The 19,351-nt window shown below is 32.6% G+C and overlaps 1 protein-coding gene across 1 annotated transcript; it reads right to left on the minus strand.

Moving 5' to 3' along the window:
* Positions 1-1,575: 1,575 nt before the first annotated feature.
* LOC129216350 (tubulin delta chain-like) lies at positions 1,576-19,339 on the minus strand. Its single transcript, XM_054850564.1, has 6 exons — positions 19,335-19,339; positions 15,584-15,632; positions 8,824-9,111; positions 7,044-7,290; positions 5,744-5,908; positions 1,576-1,976 (listed from the first exon to the last, which is right to left on the minus strand). Exons 1-6 carry the CDS (start codon positions 19,337-19,339, stop codon positions 1,576-1,578), a joined length of 1,155 nt encoding a protein of 384 aa, XP_054706539.1.
* Between the last annotated feature and the right edge of the window lie 12 nt (positions 19,340-19,351).

A 19,351-nucleotide genomic window follows, 5' to 3' on the forward strand; every position in this document is an offset into this window, starting at 1 on the left:
TAAGTGGTCGTTTTTCTTTGGTTCCGAAAAGGTCTCATTTACAGTAATGTAAAATGATCCCCCTTTACTGGTCACCAAATTAATTTTACCCGGTTAACTAGTCACTCAAAAATTGCTTTCTGAAATTCCTTTTCCTTATCAGATCTTAGAAAATAGTGTCAGACTTGTTTGATAGTCATTTTTCCTTAAAATCTCGATCCTCCGTTCTGGTCATTCAAAGCATACTTCTTGCTGTGACTCTGCCAAGTGCCAAGAGTATGCATCAAAGTCCTTTCAGCAAGACATACAAAATCTAATACCTGGAGAAAGTTAGTCAGTATTTAACATCCGTTCAAGGAACTACAAACACAGAATTTAAAGCTTGACGTATATTAGAAGAGATCATTCTTTTCCGTAAGCAACAACTTCATGAGTCAACATTGAAGAATTGTATTAATGTACTGTAACTACATTAAAATAAGTTGTTGTTATTTAGTAATGTATAACTAAGAGAAAATGAAACAAAGTAACTATCATTAGTATTTTTTCCCATTTTTAATATTTCCTCTAATTTATAGACATTGATTACATAAGCTATTGTTTTTCTCACAGAATTCTATTGTTATTCATGAATATTTGTAAGGCTTTTTTTTTCTTCCTTAATTTCCTCCGCATAAGTGGTCAAAAATTTTTGGTCCCTTGAGTGACGACTTAATGAGGTTTTACTGTATTTTATTTTATTTTAAAGCAAATACTTTAATTAAACAGAAATGGCACGTTTATGAGATTCTTGTAACTGAGTTCAAAAGAAACAATAAATAAATATTTTTTTTCAGAGAAGGAAAATATCCCCCCCCCCCAAAAAAAATTAAACTCAAAGGAGTCGGATTTAAATGCCTTGGCACATATACCTGATGTCTACAAAACTCATCATACATGTGATTTCAATGGATTATTGCTTGGTTTCTAGTGATTAGGAATAGAAACTACCATGCATAAATGATTTTATAATATATATTTTAAAAAATTTAATATTTTAATAAATAAATGATTGTTTTCAGCTATATGAAGGTACAATAAACAAACTTATCACAATATACAGAATATAATGCCACAGTTAAAAAGATTCAGATAATATAATTCAGACATAAGATACTAATATATGACTAGATTTGATCAACGTTGTAAAGAAAAGACATTTGAGATTAAAGATGCAATAAAAAAAAGTCATTTTTAATCATGAAACATCAAGAGAGAGAGAAAAAAAGAAGAAAGCAACAAATATCCTCTTTTTAAAAGGAATAAAGTAAAAGTATTATACCTTTCTCAGTTAACAAATCAATCACTATTAAAAATTCATTTGACCTCTAGTTTAGTCACAAAATGTTTACTACAATTAAAAATTCTAGTCTTTCATTGTAAAAGTTTTTGATTTCACCCATGTTGCACAACTATTTTTTATGATATGCATTTTTACACAATAAATATGTTTTATTCATACTTTAAAAGAATAACAAACATAACGTGAGACTTTAAAAATAAAATATGATACTCTTTTTAAGGGTTTGCAAACAGCAATTAGGCACCACATGCCATTTAGATAGCTAAAGTCTCATAACTAGAAATTATTTGATGAACAATCCTAATAGATAACTTAAAATCATCTTTGCTTAAACCAAAGTCCTCATAGTGATGAAAATAAGCTTTTCTGTAAAACATACTCCAGGCTTTTTTAAGCGCCACATCAACACAACAAATAGATAACTGACCATTGTTTGCAAGAACTGCTGTCCTGTCATAACTTAAAAATGAATTACAATTAATCAATGTTTTTAACCTGAAAGAACTAGGCACCCATGATGTGTAAGGGAGAGACGGCTTGTGAAGAAGATTCCAGTCTGCAGATTTAGAATCACGTCCCCGCAAAACGAGGAGATTACAGAGAGAAATTGGCAGTCGAGTGTTGACATTACATGTTGAGGCACATTTTCCATAAACTAAAAGAATTTAAAGCATACTTCAGAATGTTTCTTGTCAAGTTAATTGCCAAGCCATATATTTTGTTTTTGTAAGTCAAGGCCCACAACAGATTTATAGTTTCTCAATGGAAAAAGGGAAAGAATCTTTATAATGGTCAATACATAAATAAATGGCTGTATGTGTGTACTGCATATACTCCTTATACGAATCCAGTTTACATTGGATCTTTGATAAATTTCACACAAAGATCCTTTGATGCTCAGGAATTCATATAAGAAAGGTTTCGCCAGAAGATCTGTGAAACGGGATGTTTACGCCTTTTTCTGTCAATCACTGAATTTTCAGAATAAAAAAAAAATCCAAATTTGAATTTTAAGTCATAAAATTGCTCTTTTCTACATGTTGATAGAAAATTTTACATAAAAAAAAAGTTTGATTTTGAAAACTTGAGTCAAGTAAACATATGTCACTGCACACAACTGTTATTTTTGAGGTAGATCGTGCAATACCAAGAAAGGCAGCTAGTGAAGAAATAAAGTAAAATAAATAAATTAATTAAAAAAGGTGGGGTTATGGTTAAAAGAATTGTAGTAATTATTGGTAAATGAGGAAGAAAAAAAATCAAATGTCTCCAAACTCAATGTTACTGATTGTTATAGATGTTGCAGGATTCTGAGGGTACTAGAGATTCTTCTTTCCTCACATTTCTTAAGAGAAAAAAAGATGTGTGAAAGAAATCATTACAATCATTATGAAATCACTAATTATAGCAACAACATTTTATGTACTTTTTTTAAAAACTTTTTGAAGATATTACTAAATTTATGATTATGAAAATTTATAGAGAATAAGGACCAAAGAAATAATTTTATTTATAAAAGTTCTTATAAGTAATTCCAGAAAAATCGTACATGTAAGGTCAGATTTAGGAAATGTCAACTTAGGCTAGTATCCAGGGCTTCTATCCACTTGGATGGCATTTCTCTGCACCTCATTATATTCAAGGAATGTTAATTATTAAATATCAGCTCTGCCAGGTGTTCTGAATTTTGCAACGAAGTAAGAACAAATATTTAAGTCGAATGGCCAAATTTTGTCAGTGCTGTTAAGAGCTTAACTCATCCCTGGAAAAAATACTTCTATGTGGGTTCCCTATCTAATTCATTCCCAAACAGAGGGTCAGCAGAATATTAATATATTAAGTAGACCATAATAAAAATATTGTAAAAAATAATAAAATAAAATATATAGGAAAAGGAGGGCAGTTATAGAAAAAAAAAGTTACTCAAATATGTGTAAACGCAGCAATATATAAAGTGAAATAAATAATGAAAGGTTTAGAACAAATTAAAAGTAATAAAGTGCAACTGACCAACTATAAAATGAAGATAACTTTAAAATGCAATAAAGTTCCCCTCACACACACATGTGCATTGAAACTAATTAAGATGATAAATTGAGAAAATCTGTGCTTTCGCATATAAAATAACTAATTTCTCGTTATTTGTAAGGTACTGTTTGATAGAAAGAGCTTACATTTCTTATACTTCATAACAACTTTTGAAACTTCCATCTTTAAAAATTAATGTGAGCTATACTGTCGTACTAAGCACAGATGTAGTATCTGCAGTAGAGCTTAAAATGAGAAATTGATGATTAAAGTTTAACAATTTGTTTTTTTGATTTGTAACTTAATTAAATGTTCAACTTGTGCGGTAGTCATTTCGTTAATAATTTATCTAGCCTACGTAAGAGAGTATTTTTGTAAAAAGTCTTTATTTAAAATTAATGAATGTAGTTACGACAAATTTTCTCTTCAATAATGTTTTTATATACTAGGTTAATTCCATCGTAAGTGACTATAGCTTAGCAAAACGCACTTAATGCAGTGGCGTCACTACGGGGGCGGAGAGGGGGGTCTGTCTAGGGGGCGACACTTAAAGTGTAATTGCAAGTTTATGAAATATATGAAACTAAAACACATTTTTATGACTACAAAGTAAAAAAATTTCGGGGTGAACCCCCACTCTCCCACCCAACATCATGGAGTGAATACTATACTCAGGATTAGGTTCATATTATCAGTACTTAGACTGAAAATTGTATGAATTTCATGCTTACATAGAATAATAAAACTTTTTTTTTTTGCATTTGAAGGGGGTGGGTGGGTGGGTGGGGGGAGTGGCACCCCAAATTACTGCCTTGGGTGTCACCCATGCTAGGGACGCCCCTGCTTAATGTATTAAGTGATACTGAAAACATCTGCTTTATTTGTTCTTAGCTGTCGCTTTATTTTGTTAACACAAATTTAAAAGAATCCATCTGCCTTTTAAAAAATGCCATTTATAAAATTTCAGACATTTAAAATTGTAAACCAGGTGCGGATCCAGAAAAAGGGGTCAAGTTTCAATGACCAATATTATACCTCCAATGCAAAAAATATTAGTTAAGAAAGGATGCCTCCCCTTCAAGGGTGATGATTACTTTGCCCAATGGGAGCATGACCCTTTCAAATCCTCCCACCCTAAAATTTTAATGGCGCAATCTGCGCCATAGATCATATTCCCCCAAATTTTTGTCAGAACTCAACTGCCCATTTCTTTAGGCTGACAAACTGGTCACATTACCGTAAGCTTTCAAGTATAAGAGATTACAGCTATAAACTAGCTGGGAAAAGGTTAATATTGATTCAATGAATTTTTTTTTTGGGCTTCAAAAAATTGAAATTTTATAATAGTCCTAAAAAAATTATTGTCACAAGGATGTCAGCTGACCCTTTGACCCTCCCCTGAATCCGTCCTTGGTGTAAACCATAGTAATTTTCTGTTCTTAATATTCAAAGAATGTGTTGAATTTTTATACCATCATTCATAATGTTTTGTTTTCTCGATCCATTTTTATCGAGCATGAAGATAATTTTGGCAGCACTTAAATAAAAATATAATTGGCTGTAGAATGAAATGCTTATTTTTTGCATAAAAGAATTAGATATAATTTACATGCATTCATTTTTAGGAATTTGCATTTTAAATAAAAATTTAAATACAAAAAGTTGAAACTTGAACATTCATGCAAAGCAAGGGCTCCTATATGCAAAATTTTAAAGGGGGGGGGGGGTGCTCAAAAAATTTCCCCATGGTTTAGCAGAATACTTTCCCTATGGAAACCGATTTCAGTACAGATTAGAGATATTAAAATTTGACATTTTTAATAACTTATTCTGGAAAAGAAATTTTTATACATTTTTGAAAAGAAAAAAGCATTAAAAGCAAGGAAGTTCTCATTCCTAGGGGGGGGGGGGCATGAGCCCCTCCTTGCCCCCTATATGGGCAACCTTGAAGCAAAGTTGTACTAGTTTTTATTATCGACCCATATCAACTATTTAATTAATAGGTAAACTAAGTTTTAGTACTCTGTTACAATAAACTGCTACATTAAATATGCTGCTTTACTAAGGTATAAAAGTTGTATCTACACAATTACAAAGGGAAAAAAGTGTAACTGCGCAGATATCACTTTAAAGGCTTGGTATTTGTCACTTCCATTCAAATTGCCTTAGAAAACTACACAAAATATGCAGATAAAATTTTTTCCTAATTTTTTTAAAATATTTTGCATTCACAAATCACCAAAAAGTTTGAGACTTAGGTAAACTAAATTACTAATGACCATCCGGTGACAATAACTCAATTTTGATAAAATGTGCAGATACCACATCTGTGCTTAGCACGGCAGTATACAAGTCAGAAAACATTTTAAAGACAAATAAAATTGAATGTATTACCTTCATCTATAACACTGTCATACAAAACCATTCGACGAAGAGATCTCAATAAACCTGACCACGTATGAGCGCTAAAAGGAAGGGAAGCAACAGGTTCCTGGGGAACAGCACGCAAGCCAAGTAACTTATACTGTGGATGGGGTACCAAATGGGCCAACAGATCATCTGATAGGATGAAACAAAACATTATTCAAAAGGTACAAACATGAATTACTTTAAAAATGATTAATAGGGTTACAATACTTCCCTACTAAATTTAAAATTGTATTCTCTATCTATATCAATCCCAACAATTTCTGGTTTATGGGTTACCTTAGCAAATAATAAAAATTTTCTGTAGAATAGTGGTTGATGAAACAGCTCAATACAGTCGGACCGATACAGCCTCGATATAAGGTCACCCCTCAGGACTTCATGAAACTGACCTCATAACCGATTCATATATATTCATTGATAAATGAACATTAATTCATTTCAAAATTCAATATGTTCAAAACTATCAGTTAATTGAGCTATTATAGTTAAATTGATTTGAAACAATTTAATTTTTTGGAATCAATAAGAAATTTTGAAATGATTTTTTAAAACTTTCATTTAGAGTAAAGCTGCATTCAAATACCCCCAAGCAAACAACTGATGTGCAACTTACCTTACTTAAAATTATCATTAATACAGGACTAATGTGTTTTTTCTTTAATTTAAGCACAATGGTTTCTAATTATTTTCTGGGGGGGATTTAAGGACTCTCTCCAGCTTCAAATTTTTTGGAATTGAACTTCCAAAACAGCGATTTTAAACAATCTTCAATGATGTTATAAAAAATTTGAATGATTTTAAAAATTGAAGTCCTGTAAGTAAAATTCAGACAATCTTTAATGATGTTGTTTAAAAGTAGGTATTCAGAGGTGTTCTCCCAGAATTTTTTTTTAAATAGAAGTCTTAAATATCCAATTGTAGACCATTTTTGGCCACCTTTGAGGTAAAAATTAGGTTTGGTATGCTCTACACTCAGTAATCCTATTAGCTGTAAATAACTGAAACACAGAAGCTTATTTTTAATGTCATAGCTTACCTTCTTTATAATTGGCAAGTTTGAATTATTTCTTATTTATTGTTTCTGCTGTTATTTAAAAATTTCAAAATAATCACAATGATTTAACGAATATTAATGATTGATCAATGGAAAATCTGGTCACAATACTAAAAAAGGGTTACGTTTTTATAATTTAAACTTGGAAGAGTAGATTTAAAAAAAGTAGTAATGCACTAATTGTTTATCTGTGTTCAACAAGGTACTTACTAAATCTAGGACATATGCTGTTGCAGCTTTCTACTGGCAGCAAAAGATTAGCCAGTTGTTGAGAAGCCACAGTATTTAATTCAGGCATGGATGCACGGCTAAGGGCCATTTTCTGCCTACACAACTTGAGAAGCCAATCATTTTCAAACATTATTACAGCATCAGACGAATTTTGTAATGCAGCAAGAGTCAAAACAGAGTTGTAAGCTTGAACAGAAACATCACCTCTTTGAAAAGGCCAAACAGTCTGGAAGAAAAGACCAATAGAAAAATATATTTCCATAAATGCTACATACACTAATCAAAGACTTTATTATAGTTGGATATTTAGCAAAATATAAAATGCATAGATATTTATTTATTTATTTAAACTCCACCAACCACCATTTGCAAAATTGTAAACAAGCAATGATGCTTCACAATGAAAACTTATTTTGCTTGATTTTAACAGCCCTGACATTTCATGTTTTCGACAATGTCAACTTTCGTAACATCACATACATAATAATGTGCTTTTGAAATTTATATTAGCTTCATGCTTACATTGAACTTTAAAAGTTTTTTAATGGGGGTCGGCGGGAAGGGGGGACACCACGAATTACCGAATTATATGGTGACACTGCTGGGTTCATCCTGGAATGACCGGTGTGATCGGAGAAAACGAGAGAAGCAACTTAGCCACGGACAAGAAAGCGTTGTGCGAGGCTAAGGAACTTTTAAGGTATTGTAGTATCATAACCAGTATAGTACCATAGAATATTACAATGTGCATGGATGCTGCAGAGTCCTAAAGTGTCAAGAGTTTGTACAAAAACATTTGTAAATATATTATCACAGTATACTCTCGATATCACAAAGTCAAAGGGAGGATAAAAAAAATTGAGATATTGAGTTTTCGAGATAACAAGGCCATAATCATAATCAAATAACATTCCAAAAATTAGTCACAATAGGTTGAACATCAGTGGAAACATGTAACAAAAGCTGAAAAAGAGTCTTAATATAATAACAAAAATTTTAATTTTTATAATGAGTCAAAAATAATAAAGAAAAAAGAGCGCTTTAGTGAAGTAGAAAAATGTAGTGATTTACAATGACTAAACTTATCAAAGATAAGTCATGACTTGAAACAAAATACACCATATCCTGTCAGAGACTATATCCTGTGTCTCTAAAGGGATTTTCCATTCATCTCCCCTTTTTACAGAGATGGAAATAAGTTCAAAAGATGCAACAAAATGGCGTGAGAAGGGGGCGAAAAGTTTTGGGGGCTTCTTAGGACTAACATTTTCTGACAACCCCGTGCTTTAGAACAAAAATGACAGTAGATACATTTTACTGAATCATTCCTAACCCCTGAGAGAAATAATGAAGGCTGGTGAGATTTTTTTTAAAAAAACATTCCACAAGTTGTTTCAAGACAATAAACTGCGGTCTTTCCAAAAAAATTATATTTGACTTCGAACAATGTTCGACATAAAAAGGTTTTGATTAAAAACTCTTCGACATAAGAATAAAAAAGAACATTAGAAAAATACACAAAATCAAGGGGGAAAATAACTATTCGTCATATCAAGGTTTTTGAGATATCGAAGTTTGAGATATCAAGAGTATACTGCAGCTTTTTTGTTAGTGCATAAGATATATGCAAAGTACCAATTAAATAAATAGCATTAGTTTTGTACATTTAGTAAGTCTATACCCCTCTATGTATACAATGAATACTTTTACAATTAGCAATGGGTTGAATATTGTAGAAGAAAATTTAAATGCATCTTACAATGTTTGCAGATGAAATTTTTGGATAATGATCCCTCAATTTTTCGGACATAAACGAGCCTAGTCCACTGCCAGTTCCTCCAGCCACAGAAGAAAAGGCAAGAAACCCGTGAAGTTGATCGCATCTTTCAATTTCTCTCTGTAATATCTCTAAGCAATCATCTTCAAATGCTGGTCCATGGGTGAAAAAACCCATAGCCCAATTGTTACCAGCACCTTGCATTTCAATCTTGTAACCATCATGCCTGTAGGACCAAGAACTGCAATATGAATTCACTTCTTTAATAACCTGTAAGAAATATTTGAAAAGTTTTTAGGATGTTTCAGATTTAGTTTATTGAGAAATACACACTAATAAAGGCATAAAGACAGCAAGGAAAAAGAAATATTAGGTAGGGTGTAGATTGTAGAAGCCATTACACACATTATTAGGGAAACCAGTTTATGAGGCTGAAATTTTGGTGCTCTTTGTGATTTTTTTTAACAGAGAAGGAATAATCATATTGTTCAAATTTGAAGGATATTTAATTCATTTTTTGAAGTACACTTTGTAATTTTGTAAAGTCATTTCTGCCAGAAATAGGAGAGTTAGAAGTTGATGTTCATGGATGGTCGTCATCAGACCTTGTTGCTAGTGGCTTGTTGCATTCCTAAAGTCAAAATTTTTACCTGTAATCATGATATTTTTTTTAATTGTTAACAACATATTTCGTCAGAATATGAGCTTAATTCTGATTAAAAAAATAAAGCATTTCATGCTTTTGAGGTGTTTGATCACAAAATTCACATTTCTCAACCATTTTTGTTCAACTTTTTTGCATTACAAAAATATTTTTAGTAATAATATCATCCCAGAACCAGGTTCATAAAAAGTGTAATTGAATAAAGAATATTCAAACAAAATTTGAGAACAATTAGATAACAACGTTTTGTGCTAGAATGCATACCAGTTGAAAAAATGTCGTTTTGAGAAAAGCGAGATTTTTTAATCTCCGTTTTTTTAAGTGCTCACAGCATCGGAACTAATCGTAATTTTGAATTGAAATTTTGGCAACATATTCTTGAATAGTTCTACTAACACTTTATGACACACACAAAAAAAGGATTTTTTGATCCGTCTAAACTGGTTTCCCCCTTTAATTGAACTTACGTTAAAGACAACTTTTAAAGTACCTATCTCTGAAACTATACACTTCTATACACTGAAATCATTTTTAGGAAACTTTCTGACACAATAAGATTCAGCATTAGCAGTTGTAGCTTCCTCAGCTTCAAAAGCATAACGGAGAAAGATCGAAACTATTTCACCATATCTCATTATCTATATGCATTGTACAAAACGAATCTCCAAAAATTGTTTGTTTATGGGGATGCTTATAACTTGGGAACTACCCAGCTATTTTCCCTGTAAATTACAGTAGAAAGGTTCAGGGACCGCTTTCATAAAGTTGAATAAGTAGTTTGTTTTTATTCCAATTTAGGACCCAATTTTCACATAAACTGAATATTGGGGAGAAAAACTACTTGCACACATATTATACAAATACAAAAGTGACACCCAGCAACAGGCTCTGGGCCCAGCTAACCTGGTCCTAGTCAATTTACAATCCCCAGTGAAGATCAGTGGCCCTCTTAAAACTATCTACTCCCTTGCTCATTACCACCTCTTCCGGTAAACTGTTCCAAGGTTCCACTACCCAGCTAAAATAGTAATTTGTCCTAATATCCATGTTAGCCTGAAATTTAAATAGCTTAAAACAGTGACCCCTTGTCCTGTTTTCAATGCTAAACTTTAGACCCATAACATCTTTCATTTTAATAAATTTAAACAACTGAACCATGTCCCCTCGGTCTCTTCTTTGCTCAAGACTACATTTTTAGCATTCTAAGCATGGAATCGTAGTCTAAATGAGAAAATCCATTTATTAGCCTTGTAGCCCGCCTTTGAACCTTTTCCAATACATTAATATCTTTCTTAAGATAAGGAGACCAAACTGAACAGCATACTCCAAATGAGGTCTTGCCAAACTTCTATATAAGAGCAGAAGAACTTCTTTAGATTTGTTTGAAATAGATCTATTGATAAACCCAAGCATCTTATTGGCTTTGTTACTAGCTATGCTGCACTGTTGACTAAACTTTAAATCCTGACTAATTAAGACGCCCAGATCAGTAACTTTTTCTGCCTGACTGATGACTGAACCTTGCAAATAATAACTTGTACTCTTATTTTCATGCCTTAAATGTAGCACTTGACATTTCCCAACAGTGACAGCCATACCCCATTTATCAGCTCACTCCGTAATATGATCTAGATCCTCTTGCAGCTGATTTGCTTGTTCTTCATTTTCTACACTCCCCATAACTTTGACATCGTCAGCAAAACAATTCATGCTCCCAGAAATATTTTTATGGATATTGTTCATAAATACAATGAATAAAACTGGCCCTAACACTGATCCCTGAGGAACCCCACTTAAAACCTCACTCCATTAAGAATAATTTCCCCTTACAACTACCCTTTGTTTCCTTCCGGTCAGCCAGTTTTTTAGTCAAATGAAAATTTTCCTCCCTATTCCTATGTCAGCTAATTTGCTAAGTAGAGCAACATGCGGTACCTTATTGAAAGCTTTTTGAAAATCAATGTAAACAACATCTACAGGCTTCTTATTGTCTAAAGTCATGGTAACTTTGTCATAGACATGTAACCCAAGTAGCAACCACTCATCAGCCGATCATCGGCCATTCATCGAAATCCGATCAAACTTTGATCAGCCGATCATCAGATTCCCATGAGTTGTCATCGGAAATTGCTCATCGGCAATAGTAGAACTCGATCATGGAAATCCGATGAATTTTGCTCCCTATACCGATGAGATTTCGAGCAATATACGAGCAGTGCTGTTCCAAGCCGATGAATTTAGGATGAATATGGTGAAATTTGGAGCAATATACAAGCAGTGCTGTTCCGAGGCGATGAATTTTGAATGAAAATACGATGAGAACAAGTAATAGCCGCGATATAGGGACAAGCAGGAGGAAAACAACTCAACAGTGGGAAGGGGGTCCACCATTTTGGATGATCACGTGACCCGTCCGCCATCTTGTAATCTTTCAGGAGGGGTATTTTCGAATGATGTCATTTTAAAATCCGTCATTTGGTAGAATTATTTAATATCTTTTAATTTTGTTTAATATCTTGATTATGATATTTCTTGATTATTTAATTTCTGAACTATTTAATTTCTAATTTATTACTTTTGATGAACGTGATTCATGAGTTTAATCTAAATTGTTTTGGCTGGAAATCAAACCCTAGGTCTCTGGAGTACCAGCTTCGTATGCTAACCACTAGACAAGTAATGTTCGTATTAGAGGAAAATAATGTGTTAAATGGAAAATCACTTGTGGGGCCATCTATCGGGGGCCAAGGCCATGACAGATTTCTGAACGGAATGTGAGAATTTTATTCAGTGAATATGCTGGTGGCGCCATCTAGTGAAGAGTTGGATTGGATCATTTTGCCCACAAACTGAGTCCGAGTCGGTAGTTTTGGGAGTCAAATTGAACGGAGTGGAATTATTTTGGAGATAGAAAGAAGTCATTCAAGAGTCGGAGTCTCATTTGTTCACAATTCCAGTGAGGTAATCAGGGTCAGAATTGTGGAGTTGAAGTTGAATTGATTTTGCAGTAAGTCTGAGTAAATCTTTCCTAAATCCAGGAGTCGGATTCGGCGTCAAAGTCTCAGCCATTTTTCCTCCGATTCTCAACCCTGAATGTTGATCCGTATAGCTGTACTTTGATAATTGTCAGATATTTGAATAATAAAACTTATCCTATTTTAACAGTTGGGAGATTTCCAAAAAAACTTAGATTGGGAAAATTTTCATTGGAAAATTTAAACAACCTACTTTTTTTCCGATGGAACGTAACTCGGCAAATTTTCATCAGAAAATTTGATCGTTACAATCTCTTTTTCCGATAAAATGTAGCTCGGCAAATTTTCACTGGAAAATTTGGTCATTACAATCTTTTTTTCCGACAACATGTAGCTTGGCAAATTTTCATTGGAAAATTTCATGGTAAGGATATAGTTTTCCCGGTAAAAAATAGCTCATCAAAAACTGGTTCTCGGATACTGTTCGAAACGATATTTTTTTCCAATGAAATGTAGACCAGCAAATTCAAATCGGAAAATTTGATCGTAAGGATATAGTTTTCCGATAAAAAACAGCTCATCAAAAACTGGTTCTCGAATTCTGATCGCAACAATATCAGCGTGCTTTACGCAATGAGTTTAAGAGGAGTCGATGATCAGCCGAGGCCGAACAAAATCTGATGAGTTGGTGCGACTTGGGTAATAAATTAGTTGCACAAGATTTACCTTTCCTGAAACCGTACTGAAAACTAGTCAATAAATAATTAGTCTCTAAAAAATTTTAAATAAAAATAATGTGGCAGCCCCCCCCCACCAAGCAGATGTAAATTAGATATCTAGTAAGAGATAAGGTAAAAAAAACCAATCGCCTAATCCTCAGAAACTTTCTGGATCCACCCTTGATTCTTCCAGAACCCAGAGTCTGCCCAGGAAGTAGCAGAATTTTATATTCCCAGACATCACTTAACACATCTTTTGCAAACTTTAACCTGTATTAATTTTCTCATAATTTCTATTTAATTTTTCTTTTCATATCTAGAAAATAATTGCATACTAATGGTGAATCTTCATTGCTATTTTTAATATTAGATGGTTTATTGAAAAAAATCAATTTAATATGTTATATTGAACTTTAAACTTTATGTTTTTTACTCTACATGCAAAAGAGAATAAGATAGGTACAATATTTGATAGCATTTATAAATAAAATTATTTCAGGCATTGTTTGCATTATGCAGTCCAATGTGCCCCACCAGGCAGTCAGGCAGGTATGTAAAATAAGTTAATCAATTCGGCATTTTGAAAAAAATGTGTGGCGTTGAAAAATGTGTAGTGCAACTTATTGTAGGAAATCAAACTGCTCATAAAATTTTCTGATGAGATAAAAAATGAAAAGTGAAAAAGCGGACAAACAATCGCACCACCTCCCCTATACCAGGAATCTTGGTTTGCATACCCTCATCCCAGTAAGCAAAATATCTTGCCTCCATATTGCATAAAGGTTGACATGCAAGAAAAATCATCTTGCATTAATGCTGCCTCAGTATTGTTATGTTACTCCATTTATGCTGTCAGTAGGCTGCCACAATATTGACTGTCAAGGTGTATCAGCATAATATCAGGAAAATATCAAGGTAGACTGCTTTTGTAATCCTGCATACGTATTGATAGGACAGGATAATATCAAGATGTTGTCATGACAGCATGAAATCAAGGTCTAGGCAAGATGATCTTGCTTTTGTAATATTGCATACGTATTGATATGACAGGATAATATCAAGATGTTGTCATGACAGCATGAAATCAAGGTCTAGGCAAGATGATTTTGCTTTTGTAATTTTGCATACGTATTGATATGACAGGAAAGTGTCAGGATACATTGACATGACAGTAAGAAATCAGTACGTTTGCAAGGTGTTTTATCTGTTTATTTATTTGTATTATTTTCACTTCAAAGTCGAGAATTAAAATTTCATTCTTTAATTATTTCTGTTATTCTTCAAGACTGATTAGTTTTCTAGCCTAAGAATATTTTCTTAAAGCTGACATCTGATCAGAAATTCATATAAGGATATTAATAGTACTCGCAATTTGACTTAAAAAATTAAAAGTTCTTTGTTTTGCATAATACTTGACTTATTTTTTTAAATTCATGCTTCTAGTTGTTTTATAAAGACATAAAATACTTAGTAAAGAATAATTGCGGAAGTTTTTACAGCACATTAAAGAGTAAAGATAGCAATAAATAAATAGATACAATAAAGTACATTTCTGAATGGATGTCAGTATTGAAAATATCCCCTGAACAAAACATATGAATTTATCTTGAAGAATAACATAAATAATCATTGAATAAAAATAATCTTATTCATGAGATTGAAGTGATAATACAAAATTCTTGGCTGCTGATCCTTTGCTTCAAAGTCTAGGGACGGTCTCGGCCATTTCTATCATTGATCGCACATCGTCTGCGATATGGCTTGTCTATTACTATATTAATAAACCAATGCAGTTATCAGTCATTCATAAGTTATTCCTAAAACAATACTATTCCACACTAATAACTAAGCAACCAACTTAGCGAAGCCTAAAGAATGCAATGCCACATGCAGCGTGGAGCTCTATCGAAAGTTGAAGGAGGAAGATAAAATGCCAGCAATGCAAGGGACGCTGGGTATAAAGAACTGTGTGCATGTGCAAGTATCAACGAAGTTCCCCCTGTTCTATTGTGTACTAATTACCTTGACGGCAACAGCATGAAATCAATACCATCTTGACGGCGTCAACATGTATGCTATGCTGATATTGTAAGGTAATATCAATATTGGTATTTTAAGATGAATGCAATGTTGCATACGTGTTGTTATTGCAATATTGCTTTTTAATCTTTATGTAACCTTTATGCAGTATGAAACACGTCAATATTGACGCCGTCAGTATAATATCAAGATTTGCCAAGGTTGTTGAAAGAACTTTCGCTAGTAGGGATGCAATTCAGGACTCGATTGTATGTACTGATTTATTATATATACACACACACAATGTAAAATTGTGCATAATATAGTAGATATTGATGAAAAAGAAAGTAATTAAAATTGGATACCTTAGGTTCAGTATCAAACAGAACAGCTCGAGCAAATTTTTTTTCATTTCTTTCATAGTGTGTGAAAAAACTAAAAAAAAAAAAAAATCAAATCAATTAATCATCTAAAAATTAATATAAATAAATAATACAGGATCAGAGAAATAGATGATATTTGGCACTCTAATGATGATTATAATCACAATAAATATCAGTAATTATATAATACCATAATATATTATTTTTATAAAAAATCAGTTGTGATCTGTAACCAAAGATGATCAAATAGAAAAGAAAAATTTGTTTTCCCATTTCAGTAGAAAGAAAGGACCTTAATGTGTAAGAAAAGTAGTTCAGATAGAGTGATAGGCTGTACTTGAAACAGGGAAAGTCTTAATAGCGTTTCATAACTTGTATTGCCAGGGTTAGATTAACGCATGGCTCTATGGGTCTTTGGATTCGCACATCATGTTAGTCAAGAGACCAAAATACCATATACAGTCAAATTTTGTTATCGCAACACCAGAATTTCATGACACTCCGGATGTCACGTCACTTTTTCAAAGTCCCGAACTTATGCCAGACGGTTTTAATGTTAAGCGGCTCCGGTTTTATGAGTTTTTTTTGGGGGCAACTCTGGTTAGGATGACACTTCGAGCTGTGCAGATTGGATCAAATATTCTTTTGCAATTGAAAAATTTTCCGCAAAATAATGAAAACATCTGGAAATGTTTGTTGTAGGAACTTTCGACTTAGACAAGAGATTTGAAAAGGCATGACACCTCAAAAATAATGGGGGACGAGTAGATAAGTTCTGAAAGGTACAGGTTTCAGACTTTGACAAGAGGGACAATAGAAAGGAATTCAAAGCGGGTGGAATCTAATACTGGACGAGGGAAACAGCAAGAGAAAAGAAAGACCATAGCTACCTTAAGCTGTAGGCGGTCACTACAAGGTTCTCCCATGAGAGAAAAAGAGATAAGAGATCCTCATTATATTGAAAAGGGACACACAACTCTAAAGTGGATAAAAGAATTAGAAAGAGTTTTGTAACCTTTGAAAGGTGGGGCTAGGCTGTCAAATTCAAATCAAATGGAGGACAAAAGTGAATAGTTTTGAATTGATTTCTTTCTTGCTGATAATTTTGTGGAAAGCAGGAGTGTTAAAAATGGTATTCGAAAGTTTAGCAAACACTTATTGGAAAGTATTGCAAAATTAAAAAAAAAAAGTGAAGTTTTTTTAAAAAGAATTTTTGTTACATAATGAATTTTGTTATTTTTTACACCAATAACTCAAATTTACATTAGTTGAATCTATTTAAAAGCATATATATATATACAAACACTATTAATTTCTTCATTAAATTTAATTTCAATGTTTAATTATGAATTTTTAAACTATTCCGGTTATGACGTCGCTCCGGGTATAAGACTTTGTTGTAACAGAGGTGTTGTGATAATGAAGTTCGACTGTATTCCTTTTTCCTTTCTCCATTTTTTAAAATGTTTTCAGGGGTGCCCAAGAGCAGAAGCGGATAGACTGTACAATTTTACTGAGGTATGTATTATGTAGTTATCGAGGGAGTGATGCCATCTTCCTAGAGAGGGGGAGGGGGGACATCCCTCAGCAGATCTTACATGCTAACAATTTTACCTGAGATTTTTGGGCAATCTTCTCGGAAAAGATCAGCTTTCTTTTATTTTGTTGCAATTTCTGAATAATGGTGGATGTTAGGGAGGGATGCTGCAGTATTTTGCATTAAAATTAGTCTGAATGTTATAATGTTTTTTTTTTTTTTTTTTTTTTTGTGTGCATAAGAGCTACTGTGCAGACTGCTTAAACAAGAACTGCTTATTTCAACACATAATATTCAAAAATTAAAGCGGGGTATTTGATTATGAGGGAAAATGTTCTTTATATTAGTTTCTGAAATAAGCTCAATAAGTAACAAAATAAAAATAATTAAATGCACATTTATATCATGAACATTTTTAAAATGAAAGTAACTTCGAACGAAACTTGGAGAATCTTTGTTTAGGTACCCCTTTCTGTTTCTGAAAAAGTCAGCAACAGGATTGCTTACTCGAAGTGAAGTGGGGACATTTTTGCATAATTTTTTCTAAACTATAAAGCAGGGATGCCCAAATAAGGGCCAAGTAGGGGCTCAAGCCCCCCCCCCTAGAAATTAGAACTTCCTTGCTTTTAGTTTTTTTTTCCCTTTGAAAAAATGTAAAAACATTTTTTTCTCCATTAAATGTCGAATTTTAATAACTCTAATATGTACTGAAATCGGTTTTCATGCAGAAAATATCCTGATAAACCATGGGAAAAATATCTGAGCCCCCGCTAAAAATTTTGCACATGGGCGCCCCAGGGTTGGGTTTTTTGCTGGCAAAAAGGTATTTTTGCCGGGCCAGTGGAAAAAACCATGGCGAAAATGGAAAAAAAACGGCAAAAACCTAATTGCAAATAAAGTAGCATTATAGTGTTAATCAAGAAATAGTGAAATTTATAATATAAATAATGTACTTTAATATTTTAGTCATGTCTCTCCATATTACTTCTAATTTATAAGGTGAAAAATAAATAAAAAACAAGTGTTGAGATTGCAAAACTTAAGATTTTAAATGTTTGCTAAAACAATTTTTCAGAATGAGCCAATTCCTTCAATGCTAAAACAAAGAATGTTTACTTAAGCTTAGTAAATTAATAAAAAAATTAAATTCTAATTATATATACATACATATATTTAATTAATCACCTTTTTTTTTTGATCCCATTAAGATTTTTAAGTTATTTAATTAATAACAGAATATTTACTTGAATATAGAAAAATATTAACTTTTCCTCACTAAAGAAATAATGTATTTTTTCTCATTTACTGGGAAAATGGATAGCCAAGAGAAGAATTTAAAAAGAAAAAAAAAGCTGATCAATATGTGCATTCTATATTCACTAGCTACTTTTTAGTGATACTAGCTCACTCTACAAAAAATGGCAAAGCCTTTTATAAAAATCTTTTCATGCTTTACTTTTATATAAAAGGAAAAAAAAACTGTCCGTAAGTTGTTAACACAAAATCTATTTTTGCCATTTTGGCAAAAACCTATTTTTGCCGGACGGTAAAAACTGTGGTTTTTTCCGCCTCCGGCAAAAACTTGCCAACCCTGGGGCGCCCATGCTATAAAGTACAATATAATCCCTATTTAGACTTTCAAAATGCCTATGAAGATGTCCTGGTCAAGGGGCTACATTTTGACAGTTATGTTTGCTGCGAAAATTATAACCTTCAGATTCAAAAGCCTTATGAAACAGATTAGCCATTTTAGATTATCTGAGAAATCATTAGATAAAACAGAGATCTTTAATACTGCGTCTGTGAAAAAATTTATTCCAGAAGGTTTTATTTTTATAAGCAAGGTATTTATTTATCCATTACCAGATTAAGTGAGTTGATAGTAAAGTTTGATAGTACTTTGAAATTATTCAGGTTTTCTCGTGAGAGGAATCAGCTTTTACCAGGACCTGCATATCAGTTTGGCTTGATCGGGCCTTGTGAGTTACTGCAATGTTGTCAAACCGAAATGAATTATTTGACCTACTCTTGGTTATAGTTTTTATGTTTGACAATATGTCCAAAAGAAAAAATATTTAAATACCTTAGTTTCTAAATTTTTCAGCATGGGCTTGATATGCAATAAGTTTAGTAAACCAGATTGCAAATTGACTTTAAAATTAACCGGCACCTGTTACTCAAGATCTGTAAAATTACATCATGCTGTTAAAACA

This window comes from Uloborus diversus, chromosome 2 (assembly GCF_026930045.1).
Source record: "Uloborus diversus isolate 005 chromosome 2, Udiv.v.3.1, whole genome shotgun sequence".
Classification (NCBI taxonomy): Eukaryota; Metazoa; Arthropoda; class Arachnida; order Araneae; family Uloboridae; genus Uloborus; species Uloborus diversus.